At 37.1% G+C, this 14,283-nt stretch overlaps 1 protein-coding gene across 1 annotated transcript in view; it reads right to left on the bottom strand.

The window, feature by feature from the left end:
- Positions 1 to 14,283, bottom strand: part of MTHFD1L (methylenetetrahydrofolate dehydrogenase (NADP+ dependent) 1 like) — a 158,937-nt gene that overhangs the window by 103,612 nt on the left and 41,042 nt on the right. The window contains exons 15-18 of the mRNA XM_074818760.1: positions 13,853 to 13,927; positions 11,334 to 11,436; positions 7,798 to 7,874; positions 4,046 to 4,186 (exon numbers count right to left, since the gene is read on the bottom strand). Of these exons, the coding sequence (XP_074674861.1) occupies positions 4,046 to 4,186; positions 7,798 to 7,874; positions 11,334 to 11,436; positions 13,853 to 13,927 (396 nt within the window). The remainder of the gene's footprint in view (positions 1 to 4,045; positions 4,187 to 7,797; positions 7,875 to 11,333; positions 11,437 to 13,852; positions 13,928 to 14,283) is intronic.

Below are 14,283 nucleotides of genomic sequence, written 5' to 3'. Positions count from 1 at the left end.
TTATTGAAATCTAACAGCATAGCAGAGAAAGTAAGCTGAGAAGAAGTCTTATTTAAAAAAATAGTGACATATTTATTTAATATTTTTCATAGCTGCTGAAATACTGATCTAGGGCATACATATCCATTTAATTTCACATAAAGATATGGCATGTGTCCATCAAAATTCTACTACACTGTAAAAGCCAAAAAGCAATTCACTCTTCAAAATACTGTACAATGAGCACCACATTTTGGCAAAGACTTCTGTATGTTCCATTACAGAGGATAGATATTTAATCCATTACTCTTGTGGAAGGAGTCTTCTCAATTTATGAAATATTCAATTTATCTTTTTTCTATTACTCCTAGCCTGCCTCTGCATCTGGTTTATATCTGCCAATGTGTATTTTAGGTTTTACTATTGTATTATTATAAATATATTGCATATAAAGTCAAAATTAAGAGCAATTGTGTTTTGTGAAGTATATTGTGTGTACATCTGGAAACAAATCACAGAGAAGGGTTTAGCGGTTTTGGTTCACATAGATTTCAATGAACTAAAGACTACTGTCAAAAATTTAAACTTGCATAAATTTAATCTGTGTAGTATATGTAAAATATGAACGCCAGAATTTTTATAAATGACAGATAGGACTGAGCAGCACCCATTATTCAGATTGTGTGGTACTTCCCACAACAAAGCTGCCTGTAAAATTTGTTAAAACTATATGCAATTGCAGTTCTTTGGGCTAAAATGTTCTATGTCAAGTGGCTATGATAGATTCAAGCTTTTAAACTTGATTTTGTTTTATGAAAATTTAAGTCAAAATGTTTGAACTGTTCTTGGATTAAGAGCATGAGAAACCCATGTATATTGTTTTTTCTATGTTCGCTTGTCTTGAGATCTTTCCTTTCCGAGCTATAAAGCTTTACCTCCTCTGTGACCTTGACTCGAAAGAAGGATGAAAATTCAGGAGGAGAATGGCTTCACATCACACCTCATAACACATTTGAAAATCTGCTCAAAACCAAAAATGACAGTTCACAGATACTCATAAATGAATGCTTAGTCTTGCCACGTCCTGCCCAGAAAGCTTTAGCTGAAATGTAGGGTGTTCTTACAGCCCAGGGTGTAACAACTGTATGTAGAGTCTGCACCAGGCTGGAGCAGCTGAGCAGCTCTGGGTCCGGACACCTGGACCACAAGCAAAGATCTCTTCTCCTGGATCCTACAGGAATCCTCTTCTAACACGTACAAAAGGGAGAGATACAACCTTCACAGTCCAAATGGAGAGGGACCAAAAGCTGGGCTTGCAGAAGAATAGTAACAATATAGGCAGCACAAGCAGCAGGAAGAGCAGATACTGCATTTAAAGTCCAGAAAGAGTAGGGTTAGCTGCAAGCAGTTCAAACACACTGACCACCTGTGGGAAGAAACCAGGAATAGAGATGAAATGCTACCTGGTAGAGCTGAAATTTATCTTCTTTGTACATATGAATTATGAAATGGTATGGTCTGTGATTATACATCTCCTGCTATTGTTTCCAGGGGACTACCCTTTGTACAGTACACTTTCCCAAGTGCAGTATGGTTATTCATAAGTGCTCTTCCCTTGTACAAAGTAAGCAGTATATAATCTGATAAAACAGATTACAATCTTAGTAAGAAAACCCACTACTGATTTATTTTTTGACATTTCTTAAATCCCAACACCACAGCATCTGACTTCTTCACTAATATAAGTAACTCTGCAGAAATGAACAATTGTTCCAGTTTTCAGAAGAGAAACCGGCACACACAAGGATCAAACTCAAAAGTACTCTCCAATTTTGGATGCTCAACCTGAGACAACATAAAATAATTTCTGCTGGTTCAAAGTTCTTGGTGGTGTCTCATTCTTCCCATGGATTTCAGCTGTTTAGCTGGTATCAAGCCAGATGGAGGAATGCATAACTCCTCATGAACTGTAAGAATCAGTTTATACGGACACAGCATCACACATAAGCTTTGTCAAAAACACAGGAACAGAATCCAGCTCTCCAAAAAGGCATTCTTCTGCCTTAACCATGAAATCACCTTCCTATTCTTCCCATAGTTCTCATCCTCATTTGTAACACACTCTACAACAAAGGAGGTAGGAGTTTCTGCACTTCACAATCATGACATGCACCCAACCTCCCTGTGCATAGTATGGACAACCTGCAGAAAAAAAAGAATGCAGCAGCATAGCTGCAGATGGCAGTAATACATACCCTTGGCACTGTGATGAATTTTTTTTTTCTGGGCAGTTCTTCTACTGTAGAATATAGAACACTGCTTCAAAGGAGAACTAGAAACATATGTGCAGCACAAGCGACACTATCAAATGATTGAGACGCTAAGCATAGGAAGTTTGTTTAAAAAAAGGCCAAAGAAAACTGAATTAGTAACAGACATTTTGCTGAGCATTATTTTCATTTTAGGGACATAGTGGAAAAATTTTGAAGTTCTTTGTGCGCTGTTCATAATATCAGCCCTAACGTTGTACTTCCACAGAGCAACCATAGATGAAACACGGAAAAGTAACTGCTTTCATTCATCAAGCTGTTAACATTAAGTGGTTGAAGACAGGTTAAATATTTTGTAATATTAATACATTAAAAGTACCTTCATACAAAAGCAGCATCAAGATTAAAATCGCACATTTCAAATGTAGCTTTAATTATTTTAAAGTTTTTGCATATGCGTTGTAAGGTAACTCATTCCCCACTCCCCTCCATTTGGCCAAGACAAAGTTATGCAACTGAAAAGGAAAATCAAAACTTCAACAGATAGAATATTAAATGCAGTTCTTCACGTCTCCTGCATAATTGGGAGTAGTTGATTTTCTTTGAATTTTAATGATGACAGTACTTAGAAATTTTGGTATCCTTATCTTAATTTCAATCTTAAATCCAGGCAAGCTAGATATTATGTTTTCATTTCCTTATTAAACTGGAATCCATTAAGGCTGTGAAAGTATTCCTGGCTTGTGGATTTGCTACTCTTTGCTGATCAGGCAGGATACTTGTTCCTTTGCTCACTCTAAAAACGCAGTAAGTTTGTGCAGATGTCCACATAAAAGGGAAAAACAGGAAAAAACATATATAGTCTGTGTGATACAGGCAGTCATTGCCTGCAGGGCGGCATGAAAGCACCGCTTCAAGACATATCACAGTTGCTATAAAGACATAGTTAGATGACAAAAAAGCATAAAAGAAAAGCATTACCATATTTATTGTATTTAGGGTGTGCTGTCAATCTGCAATATATGAACTTAATTTGGCAATTAGGCTTCAGAATTCAAGTAATGTAATGTTACAGTAAACTAGTTACAATCACAGTGAGCCTATTCCTGGCATACAGCTGGATTGCAAGGGTTAACTGGTAGCTTCTGGCTGCACCAGAACCTGCCACACACAAACAGGTGTGAGTTTCCAAACACTGTTTACGACTCACAGCCTGGCTATAAGGGCTAGAATTTGATATTAAGGAAGAATATATCGATCTCTTTCAGAAGCTGAAGTAGGGAATGAGGAAACAGCAACTAACTAATGAATGAAGGAAAAGTCTTGATGATGTGAAGAGATAACCCTGTCCTAAGCACTATCAGCAACCTATGAATTAAGAATAGCTTGTTTCCATTCTGATTCAGTGGTATAAGCATTCACGTGGTAACTATCATTGTAACATCTGAGTACGCTTTACAAGTACAGTAGCAAACATTACTAGATCTCTCAAATAGGAGCTCGCACTCTGACTCCCTCCAGCACCAAATTTGTTTGCCTTAAGAACTGCATGAAAACTATCTAAGCAGGTTATGGAAATCAGAAACTTCCTGAACCACGTTACCAGACAGATGGAGAAAGGAGTTCTACATCTTGTTCTCATTGTGAGCAAGTTTTGGCCCAGAGGAAAATCTTTCTTTGATATCTGACTGTGCTGTTCAAAGCAAAATCCTTGGCACACACCTGCTTTTTTAATGCTTCAAGAGGCAAAGCAAACGCATCAGAGGTTATTCACAGGTCTACAGCACTGAACATACCAAATCCTCTGCTGTTATCGGTTCTCCTTTCTTGTCATTAGCCACCACCATTTTTCCCAGTCTCTCCTTCATATCTTGAAGGCTGGTGGTAAGTGCCAGGATGGCCATAATTTCACTTGCAACAGCAATATCAAACTGAGCCTGTAAAATAGAAATGAGAATCATGAACCAAATCAAAGTCAGGTCAAACACTCACAGGGAATTGTCAGGAATAGAATCAGGAAAGACAGATTTCACACTGGAATTCAAACAAGTTCTAAATTGTAACCTACAGCTTTTGAGTTTACTCAGACTAGAGCAACTTCAAACACTTTGTTTATATTCTCTCATTAATGTTCTCCATTACACTTCATTTACTTGGGGACCCGTCTTGCAGAGTGTTTAGCCCCTTGGCTCACATTATCCTTAGCACAAGCTCCCTGAAGGACCAAGCATTTTTTTTCTGTGGCAAAAAAGAAAATCACCAGATGTGTTTTGAACTTTACTGGCACAAGCACAGCACTGTGGGTTGTTTTGTGGTTTTGTGGTGGTTTTTTTTTTTTTTTTTTAATGCTCTCCAAAAGTTTTTTATTCTGGTTTCAAAAACATTCTTACTATGTTTGATCATTTTTTTTCTACATAAACTCAAAATTTAGAGTCTATGCTGCTAGATCTTGTGCTTGACCTATGATAATGTAAAATATATCTTCATCCCCCTTTTTTTAAAAAAATGAACAAATATATAAGTTAAAAAACCCCCAAGATCTATATGTGGCACCAGTTCTATTGCTCCTGTAGACATACATTCATGCTGTGCAGTATTTCAGCACAACATAAGCTGTGATCCTTACTTTTCTTTAAGAGATTGGAGTATACATTAGCAGTATTTGTACTAATTTATTATTAGTAAAGCCCAGGCCACATGCTGTCAGAATGTAAACAAAGAAGAAAGAAAAAGTCACTAATGTATTATGTGATAGGAATGCAATGCTGGGGGTGAATAAAACTGCAGCTTCTTTAGTAATCTCTCCATCTCCAGCAATTAAAGTTTATACAAAAATTTAGTAATTGATATCCTACTGTTATCTATGTAAAAAAAGCCCCAGGACTGTTTCTATGTAAGACTTTTACCAGATGTATCCCTTACTGACTAACACCAGAGGAATCTGTTCAAACTAGGGGCTTTGCCTGTTTTTAAGAAGCATGTACATAGAGAATTGTTCAACATATACCTTACTGCTCCTACCCATTTGCTAGTACTTTAACAGCTTCTGCCCTTTTTTTAACCTATGTTCCTGCTTTCAGATTCTGTCTTGACAGCTACAGCATAGAGCAGCCCCATTCAGGCTGACCTCTATGTACCTGCATTTTTAGACAAAACTTCTGAAGACACCTGAGCACTTCTCTGCACTGGACACATATAGGGAGAGATCTATACCATAGAAAACAAAAAATAATCCTGTAATTGAGGTTTTCAGCATAGGGATTCAAATGAAATGCTGAAGTTGCAAAGCAGATTTTCTGTATTACCTGGAAGCAGTTCTATACATAACAGAATACCTGGGTACACAATGAACACTGTTAGCGTTGCAATGACATGGATGCTACTATCTTTTCTGAAGTTACGAATGCCCCCAGTAAGTCATTGCAGCATATGTAAGTCAGGAAATAAGTCTGAGAAATCTATGACCAACTCATATACTGGAATACTATCTAACTTTATCTGAATGTTTATCAGGAGACCAAAAAAAAAATTATTATCATTGTTTCTATATAAACCCAAAAGGACAGGAAAAACAATCTCAGGTGGACACTCAAAGAGTGACATAACATTTAATTGAAAAAAACAGTCTAAAAGGCTGTGGTGGCAGGTGCTATTTTAACTCTAATAACCTTTATACACCTATGAAGTGCTGAGAGAAGCCTTAGCTGTTAAGTCAGTTCTCTATTGATGAAAGGATCCACCCACATGGATTCAATTGAAGGATCAAGGGCATCAGTCACGTAATACTCTTTAGAAACCACAGCATCCCCGTTCATTAAAATGCAGAGTTTTGTGCCTGCTGTGCTCTGCCATTTTACACAGGTGTCATTGATTTTAAGAGTGCTAGAACATCACTCCAACTATTTATAAAATGCATCTGTTAACTGTGAAGTCCTGTTTTCTCTGGATCTCCGACTAGGCTCTGAAATGAGTTTCCCTAACTGTTCTCTATTTCTCAAGTCACCAATTCCATGTTAAAATGTGGATGGATATGCATCAGTCCAACACATCAAAACTGAATGCATCAAGGTCATTTTAGCCAAAACAGTACAGAAGCAACATTGGACTGCCATATGTCAACCAGTACTCCATAATAAAAAACCCCCCATATTTTAACTCAGCAGCATAATTACAGTGGTAAAATGCTGCACAATAAGGCTGGCAGAACCTGGCTCAAAGCTAATAATCACATTGAGTCACTGAAACAAATCTAAACATAGGAAAATGTCTCAAGTGTTGAAGGAACTTGTACCAAGTACAATATTTTGTAGTTCCAGCCCATTATCAGAGATAAGTATTAGCTAATACTGAGTTTTCTACAAATTATACATAGAAAAGTCTACCTTCTTTGCTCAAAACAAAAACAAGTGATCGTTTCTAGTGGAAGGTGTCCCTGCCCATGGCAAGGGGGTTGGAACTAGATGATCTTTAAGGTCCCTTCCAACCCAAACCATTGTATGATTCTGATTTCTCTCTCAAGTTCTTCTCTCCAATTTGACTATTCTACCCGCTGAACTGAGCAAAAACATCAGCTCTATTTTTTGGTCTCTTTATTTAGGCACAAAGCCTAGAGGAGGTCTGAAATGATAAAGAAAACTTAAAGACAGGATATCCAAAATGAATGAAAGCCTTATCTCTACCACAATAGTACTTCACCTCAAAATAGTCAAAACCTCATGAATTTCATGATCCAGAGTGTTAGATTACAGTATCTTCATTGAATTAGGAGCTACTCCACATCATCACAATGAGTTTGTTCCACCTGGCATTGCTATTCCACACTGCATTGTTTCAGAAATGGATTTACCCACATGACACCAGGAACACTTGCTCAGATAGTGTTGGAAAAGGCTGGCTTTCAGTTCATTAGTAAGTACTTCAGAAACTTCCAGAAGCTCTTGTACAGTAATGTAGGCTAGCTTTTTTCACTGCTGAAAAGTATACACAAGCTCATTTTCTGAACTATCCCTTCAAGTCCACATATAAAAATTAAGCACATGATCAAAGTTCTTACAGTTTAGATCCCAAAGCTGAGAGGCATGATAGGGAAATGAAAACTGAATAAAAAGCTAATGGCCATTTTCAGTCCTCACCAACGGGACCAACAACACATGACCCATCCCTCCCCCCAATTTTTTAACATTAAATTTAAATCACATTTAAATTACATAAATTCTACATAAATAGTTTGATGGACTTAAAAGTAAGAAAAATCATACAAATTAACCTTATGAGGGCATAAGGCTACCTTTTATACTCATAGGATGACAATGTTGCAATTTTTTCAAGTGCTTTCAACGCATTGTGCAATACGCATTGGTTTCTGTTTCTGAAACTGCAGAGTCAGTTACTCATTAACACAATCAGTTTCACTGCAAGAATACTGTACAACAGCAACAGATGTTAGCATTGCAATTCAAAGAAGTATGCTGAAAGAACTACAGAAACATCTCTCAGTGTCTAAAGAAAAGTCTGTCCAGAATGAAATATATTAACTGCCTTTACATACCTGACGGACAAATCCTTTCTCTGTATTTGCCTGCCCAACTGTTATTTTGCGCAGGAATCTGTCATTTGTATCCACCACTGAAATAAGGGCATAGCAAAAGCAAAACATGTTAACAAGAACTCAGGGATCTGGATGTTTTTTCAGGCACACCTGTTGTTATACATGTAAGATTCAGCTACTCGAACAGTGTAACCAGACAATCACACTCCTGCATATTAGCATTCAGACTGACTTGGTTTCTCCCTTCTAGTTGATACTATTAGATGAGAGGTTGAAATAACTCAAACAGAATTTCTCTGAACAGTATTTTAAGTTAACAGATTTTTAATATTCTAACATACAAATGAATATTTTACCTACATAAGGAAAATCTGTCTTAGTAGATACAATGCACCTCAGACCTACCTTAAATCATTTGCTTCACCGTTGTCTTGTTAAGAATCAATTTTAAGACCGCATGATGTACCTTAAACATGGTCTGTTCCCCTTTTAAAGGATGATTATGTTGTCAGATTGGCTCTTCCAGACAAGTCACTTTCTTGCACATCACAGTAACTAACTCCACATTCAGCTACACAGCATTCAAAGGAAGTTTTTTTTCAACTGCCAAGGCCAACCATCTGCTATTTAACACAACTTCAATTTCAGACAATTGTATTTCTAACCTGGAAACACTTCTGGTATTGCAAGGGCATGTCCAAACCATACTGTGGAATTGTTAACTTCACTAACAATCATCACAAGCCAAGTTCTCCAGTTCTGCACTGACAACGCTCAACTTCAAATGTGCTTTTGTAGGACCCAAAAGGCAAAACTGAGAATAACTGAAGAGCTCTCCCATCTGCTGAGAACTGAACAGGATGTTTCTATTTATTTGAAAATGAGACCAAATTCCAAGATCTCTCCTTCCCAGGAATGGCAATCCCTACAGAATGTAAAAATAGGCTCCCTCTTTCTTACAGGCTCTGTAGCCCTACAAATGTTCCAATTTGCACCAATCCTAAAAGAAAGGGTGGAAGGTACTTGATCAGTTCAGCCTGTAGCTTGGCAATCAAGTCAGTCTTCTGGTAGATGTAAATCTGAGCCCCGTTTATTTAGAGGCAGAGAATCAAGGAACCTCTGGACAAGTTGTCTGTACTAAAGGTCAGTGGAATCACCTTGTCCCACATTTCCTACTGCTTTTGGAGATTAACAAATTTTTCTGTACAGAAAAGGACAACATAATTACTGAAGAACAAGAGATATGCTGAATTTCAGCCCTACATAATCCCAATTCAGGGTTGTGAGTGAGCTGGGAGAAAAGCAAGATTTAAGGTACTTCCCCTTCTTGGGCATTGCTCATAAGGCTGTTGTAAATACCATACGTGCCTTCGTCCTACTACATGGTATTTAGGCCCCTAATTTCCTCAGGAATTCCATTTAAGGGATGGTGCAACACAGATTTGGTTAACTCATTTTGGGTTCTATTTATATACAGTCATACTCTAAAACACTAAAATATAAAATACTAAAATATAAAAATAAAATACTAAAATACTAACTCTAAAATACTGGCAGAAACTGCAGAACAGAGCCCGGTACATGGAAGCAGCAGCCTCATACCAAGCTGTGGTACCATATGCCACCGTGAAGCCATATGGCAAGCTGATCTCTCAAGCACAAACTTACCCCTTTGCCTCTTAGAAAGCACAGACTCACAAGCAGCCTTAAGCAGACCTAAATGTCTTTTCTGCCTACCCAGGCACTGCTGAGAGCAGGAACTAGCCTTCCCACCAGCCTGGACAGCCAGCGGGCTGCTTTTTGTCTGGTCCTTCCTAGTGAAATCATGTAACCTGAACACCCTTACCATGAAATTATAATTACTCCTGCAACTCTTTGTGGTCTCTGGGACACACTGGTTTTCTCACCACGGTCAGGATTTGTTCGCCAGGAAGATTCCAATAGCTGCACTTAGAAGTAGTAGAATAAGAAAGAATTGATTTTGCCACAAAAACAGTTTTTCCTTCTCCAAATTTTCCTTCTTCCTTACCCAAAGTAAACATTTCAGGGAAGTTTAGGTTCAACCAAGTGTTAGGTTTAATGTGTCTACTTCCTTATCCTCTAGAGATATAAACAGGATCTGAATACCAGGGGAAGGGTAAGTAGGGGGAAGCTTTCCTTCTTTTCAGTATGCAGTACCTGTTCAAGTTCGTATAAGATGACAATGAACTTTAAGCTTGTGACACTTCTAAGGAAACAGGTCCTGACTAACAATTTTCAGACAATCTGATAGCTTTCTCTTCTGCCCTACAAATTCCCTGGTAAGTAACAAGCTTCACTGACATATGGATAGCAGGAACAGTCCCAAATAAAACATTTTCCAACATATCTGAAACAATCCTGAAAATTTTTTTCTGAAATGTTTAAGATATGTACATCACATAGTGTTGTGTGGAATAAAAGTTTTACTAACATGTTTGAGATGAATTAATAACTCACTTGAGGTTAACAGCAGTTGAGTAATGTTGCCTACTCCCAAAGCCGCGCTGATAAAAAATGAAGAGTCATATTACACTAAATATTTATATAATTCCTTCATTCTAATACAGGTCTCTTCTATGCAGACACACTGTGTGACTAATAAAAATCATCTTATGCCACATCCCTCAGTATTATCTTGAGAAAAATATCCCAAGTCTGAGATGACATGCACAGAAAGGACACAGTAAAGCATGGCCAAGACTCTTCACTTCTCTATAGATTCACCTTATTTCTTTGACCATCACAATACATTCCATATAACAATGATTTCGAGCTAATAACTTTGGTGGTGTTTGAGAACTTAGGAAGAAAATAAAATCCAGTGGAATTGAGCTTAAAATGTTATGCAGCATTTACTTGCTTAAAAAAAAAGAGATACATAAGTTGAGGTAAACACTGAAATTTAACTCAGCACTAGAACTGCAAAATGCAGAGGGAAGTTGTCTGAGGGTCAGAGTAGATATTGGTTTGCTTGGCATACCTAGTTGAAACTGTATCACATCTTTCACCTCTTCTTTCTAACAAAGCAAACAACTCAAAATACTTAAAAAAACCCACATTATCCCTGAGGTGTATTTAGTCTCTGAGCTACCCAGGCTGCTAAGCTGGGGAGGATGAGGGACCAAAATCATGCAGAGTAAGTACAAATAATCTAAAACCATAATAGACACAGTTAAGAAAAGAACAGTTAAGACTTGTAGAATACACAGAAAAGCCACTTTCATATGTTTTAAGATGTATTATCTAATATGATCAAGACAAGGGATGTACTTAAACTGTCAGAGCAACCCATCCTTCAGAACATTAGGAAAGTTTCTTGAGTTACTGCAGATATTTAACCAAGTTCAGAGCAACATACTGCACCAAAATTTGTTATGCATACCCATTTCCTACTTGCGAATGGGTTGTTCTTACAGTCAGAGAGCAGAAACAACTCTGATTTAGGTAAAATTAAGCAAATTAGGAAATAAATTATGATTAAATCCAAGCTGAAGTGAGACTTTCTGACTACATACCTCTTTGCCATGTTATGGTAGATGGGTCAATATCAAGGCGTGCAAATTTGTTGATTTCCTCTTCTGTTAAAGTCCCAGGATCAGTCTTGCTTATTCCCAGCCTCTACACAAAAACAAGTTAAAGAAAGGCACTGAAGCGGCTTTTTTGCTTCAAAAGGTATAGCTGCTCTGGCTTATCACCCTCCCTTTCAGCAAGCATTTTGGAAAGAAGCACGTCAGGACGAAAACTATTTTAAAAAATAAAAAATACACAGGAAATCACCTATAACTAAAATAGGGGCAAATGTAGATGGAGAAAAGAAACAAAAAAGGAGAAATACTCATAGACCATTAAATCAACAATCTTTCTCACACAGAGGAAATTCAATGTAAACCAAATAGAAAATTCAACATTATCAGTTACTAATAAAAAAATAATTGCTTGCTCCACTTTGTGCAAATCTTTGAAAGATCCATGTGCTGTCTTGTGTGAATCATCTTTCAATGAAATAAAAGCTTCTGCTTTAAGAGCGCATCATCCATAAACATCCTGGCTTTTACAGGTTCACTATTTCAGCACACCAAACCTTTTTTTAGGTGAATCTACATAAAGATGAATCAGAAAGCTGTGTTTAAGAATTGTAGTCTTTCAGAAAAAAAAAAAAAAAAAAATCTTCATTTTCTCTGTCATTAGAAAGCATTCTTCAGTGAATTAAACAACATGCTTATACTCCAGGACTAAAAATAAAGCAAATTTAAGCCTAAAAATACTCAAAGAGCTACCACTATCTCAACCAACAGTTATGTCTGGAAAGCTAGGGACATCCTTTTGAGAGCATTAAAACTGTTTTCACAATGCTCCTTTTTGGGGATTGGTCTCTCAGACTGTGAGAGATGCTTTCAAATCCAGATGCAGGCACTGGGAGCATTTCCCACTGTACTGAGAAGGGCAAAAAGCTGTTGAAAACAGCTTGCAGGTTTTGACACTTGGTACCCTAAGATTTTTCACCCCAGTTTTAATGAAGAAATGCTTAAATTCTCAACCGCCAGTCCTGTATTAATATTTTTCTAATCAGTTGGCCAATTTTAAACCAATTTGACACAGTTAGGAGATAGTTTCTTACAAATTCTATGAAAACAGGCAGATGGAGAAAGCAGCAATATCCCACTAGCATTTCTACTGAGGGATGGCAGAGTTCAGTGTTCATCCCTCCTGCTTTGTGTATCAGACATTTGTCCAGATACATTTTTCCAGAGCATTTCTCCACAGAGGGCTGACAGCAAAATTTTCAGTTGTTTTTATAACTTTCAACTGCTGCAAGGAGGGCTGGGTATCGGGACTGCAAAGGAAGCTGCTTGTCCCTCTCAGGGTTTCAACAATGTCTATACTGGATCTAAGCAGCAAGAAAAAAGCTGGCTGATCTGGATGCAGATGGGAGGAAGTAAGACAGAGCTGATGTGGAAAAGGAGACAAAGGAAAGACTGGGATAAAAGCAGTTAAACAGAGGAGGAAAGGAGGTCTTAGGCTAATAATTACTGGGAAAAAGAAAAAAGTTGAGGAGCAGAGGAATGAGAAAGGTAGCTACTGATGTTAGACAAGGAGTTTGGGAAAAAAATATGCATGGGACCTTCTGTAAGTACAAGTCCAAACCACACATATAAGGGAGTAGTTTTAATCTTAATAATCGTCTTTTGGAAAAATGTAATCCCACCCCATAAAGATTTTTTTTAAACTATAAGGAATCATTATACTAAAAATAATTCACAACAAAATAATTCAGTTACGTGCATCATAATCCAATGTATTTCAATGTTATAAAGCCAAACTTTTATTTTACTGAGTTGCAGCTCATGTGGAGAGAGAGAAATCCATTTCAATTGCAGAGATAGTTGGTATGTCACAAATAACCAACACACTCCCCCTCCTCCCCTACCTGCTACCCTACACACAGTGTAAACAAGGACAAAATGAAAATACTCCAAAATTCTGATGGGAAATTCTGAGAGATCTACTCTGCCACAGTCAAGCAGGCATCATCCACATTTTAGTTCACTGGCATTCAAAAGCTTAAAATGTTATGAGAAACTTAGATGTACTTCTACCCCTTGAAGGAAGAACACTGTCAAACTGACATCAGTAAAACCCCAGAAGTATACGGTATAATAAACTTTCAAAACCAGAAAATACTACAAAAACCAAAGAATGTGAGCTTTCAAACGTGACTTTACCATAATAGGAAAAGTATTTTTAAAACTCTAACTTTAATATTTCATTGGGAAAGACACAGCATTTAAAAACATTATTGGTTTATTTCAGGAGAAAAGAATAGCAAAAATGTTACTTATGAAAATAATACCAGACCCAGATCCTATTACTTCAAGGACAATGCTTTCAGAAAAAAGTCTGGACTTGATAAATTCATGAGGGAGGTTTATACAAACTTGGTCCCATACATCAAATAATTTTAAACAAGCTGTGTAAGAGAGTACATTTTATGAAGAGATACTGTAATTGAGGAGAGACTACATTAACAACTTACTCTCAGACGGGCAAGCTGAATAGCAGAAAATCCTCTCACACCATTAACTACTGGAACCAGTCTGTTATACAAAGCCTAGAAAAAAACACACGAGAAGTTAATGAAAGAAAAAGCTACAACCAGGAACTAGTTAAATAAAATGCTACTGTTTTTATTTTATTCAGACTAATATCAGTAATAATAATTTCCCAACCATATAAATTGTGGACTTCTGGTTAGCTATTTAAAAAACAATTCTGAGAAGGTGGTAGGCTTTAGAGCAATGCCTATGATTTAACAGTCTAAATACCAAAATCACTGTGTTTCTATATTTCACCAAAAAAAAGTGTATCGTTTTTGAAATTGGGAACCCTTTCAAACTATTGGGAACCCCTTCAAACTGTAACCATCATTTTCAAACAGGCCTAAATGCCCATTTGTGTCATTACAAT

The sequence above is a fragment of the Strix aluco genome, chromosome 3 (assembly GCF_031877795.1).
Source record: "Strix aluco isolate bStrAlu1 chromosome 3, bStrAlu1.hap1, whole genome shotgun sequence".
Lineage (NCBI taxonomy): Eukaryota > Metazoa > Chordata > Aves > Strigiformes > Strigidae > Strix > Strix aluco.
The sequence above is the reverse complement of the archived record's forward strand: the minus strand, read 5'-3'. Positions and strand labels throughout refer to the sequence as shown.